At 49.7% G+C, this 1,782-nt stretch overlaps 1 protein-coding gene across 4 annotated transcripts in view; it reads left to right on the forward strand.

Annotated features, from left to right (window-relative positions):
- Positions 1 to 1,218: 1,218 nt before the first annotated feature.
- The window catches only part of trh (thyrotropin-releasing hormone), a 2,083-nt gene continuing 1,519 nt past the window's right edge, over positions 1,219 to 1,782 (forward strand). The window contains exons 1-2 of one of the 4 annotated variants that reach the window (XM_043233274.1): positions 1,219 to 1,348; positions 1,499 to 1,671. In XM_043233274.1, coding sequence (XP_043089209.1) covers positions 1,515 to 1,671 — 157 coding nt within the window. In that variant the 5' untranslated portion in view covers positions 1,219 to 1,348; positions 1,499 to 1,514. Of the gene's footprint in view, positions 1,388 to 1,498; positions 1,672 to 1,782 lie in introns of all 4 variants that reach the window. The other 3 variants (XM_043233275.1, XM_043233277.1, XM_043233276.1) reach the window with 3 other exon arrangements.

A 1,782-nucleotide genomic window follows, 5' to 3' on the forward strand; every position in this document is an offset into this window, starting at 1 on the left:
GTAGGTGTAGAAAGCCACAATCATCTTCTAGAAAACATGCTGAACAAAAACTCTTCTTTTTTCAAGACAAACTTTCGAGGCAGCCCTCTTTCTCCGAATCAAGCGAACACACGGGGATGCAGACAACAGCCTGATTCCTCGCTTCCATGTCATCTCACGCGCAGGAAGTCCTCCTAAAACGTAAACCAATTAATTCCTCTTCTTTTTTCCAGCGTCCGTGTGAGATGATTGCTGCTGACAGCTGAAGTATTGGACGTGACAGCGCATAAAGAGGCCTGATTTATTCCATTACACGGTGATTCCCTCGCTGCTGGCCGACTGTACGAGAGTTAGTGGAGGTTTGGAGATGATGCGAGCTGTGCATAATGAGTTCAGCGAGGCTTAGAGGAAGCCCAGCAGAAGCATGTTTGCTTTAAGAATGAGACTTCGGTTGTCTGTCGTTATATTCCTCATTGTAATTCTGAAAGAAAATGAAGGTTTTTTCTGGACGTCTTCGAAAAGTCAGAAAGTGGCGCAACACTGAGCTCAGACTCGGCGTCATGTAATCGATCTCTGCCAGCTGAGAGACACGAACATGTCAGTCACCCAGAGAGCGCTGCTCCAAACACTAAAGAGCATAGCATTATGGCAGCTTTACTACAGCTGTATGCCCGAAACTCATGAAACATATTTTAGAGCAGTCGATGCAGTTTATGAAAGAAATCAGTTATATCCGTGTGTGTGTGTGTGTGTGAAATATATGTATAGAGAGAGAGAGAGAGAGAGAGAGAGAGAGAGAAGCAAGCTAGTGGCATCTGATGGCATTCAATCACTATAAGGTGCTTCTTCATATAAGCCTCTTTCTTAAACTATAGTGTGTAAAACTGTGTGCAATAATAGATGTATTTGAACAGCAGTATGAAAACTTCTCCTATATGGCAATATTTGAACATATTACCTCCACGCCTGATAAGATCCAGCCTTGGATGCCAGATCCTGTCAAAACGTCCATTGTCGTCAATTTCGACGTTATTTTTTAGGCATCGGTTTGTTCACCGCAGAAATGTGTTAATGGTGACCTAAACTAGCGGACGCACTGCACTGAAACGTGTTCGCGTTAAATACGGCTCCCTTCCCAAACCACAGTTTTGTGAATGAAGGGCCCGGCGTCAGCGGCACACTGCCCCCTTCAGGCCGGAGCGAGCGCGGCGGCACATCAGAGCCTGACGTCAGAGGGTCGCGCGCAGGGGGGCGACGAGCGCCTATATAAAATATTGATGCGACTTTGACGCTTCACTCCACTAACCCCGACCTGAACGGGTCAGACTCATCCGACGAGCAGGAGCTTTCACCTCAGATTCAGCTTCAGGTGAGGCGACTCGTCACTTCATCCACAGGTGTACGTGAAGTGAGTAGTAGTCATTTCTGTCTCGCGGTGCTTCCATGTAACGAGGACGCCTTCGGATAGAGTGACCTGTCTGAGTCACCTGTGGTTCTTCTCTCACCTGTGTCCGTGCAGCAGGACGGAGGTCGTGATGAGGGCGGCGTGCGTGATCATCCTGGCCTCTCTGACGGTGTCCGTGTCACCCGGGAGCCAGGCGCAGACCCTGCCGGGCGAGAGCGACCCGTCTCTGGACGAGCTGCTGCAGCTGCTCCGCTCCATGCTCGCGCAGATGGAGGACGAGAACAACGGTGTCCGCCCGCATCCACACGAGAGCAGAACCTCCTCGGGCTCTAAGAGATTCTGCTCTTCAAGCGCAGACTGTGTCTGCGTGGTTGTCCGTTACCTGTTCATTAGATTGT

Source organism: Puntigrus tetrazona, unplaced genomic scaffold (genome assembly GCF_018831695.1).
Source record: "Puntigrus tetrazona isolate hp1 unplaced genomic scaffold, ASM1883169v1 S000000776, whole genome shotgun sequence".
Classification (NCBI taxonomy): Eukaryota; Metazoa; Chordata; class Actinopteri; order Cypriniformes; family Cyprinidae; genus Puntigrus; species Puntigrus tetrazona.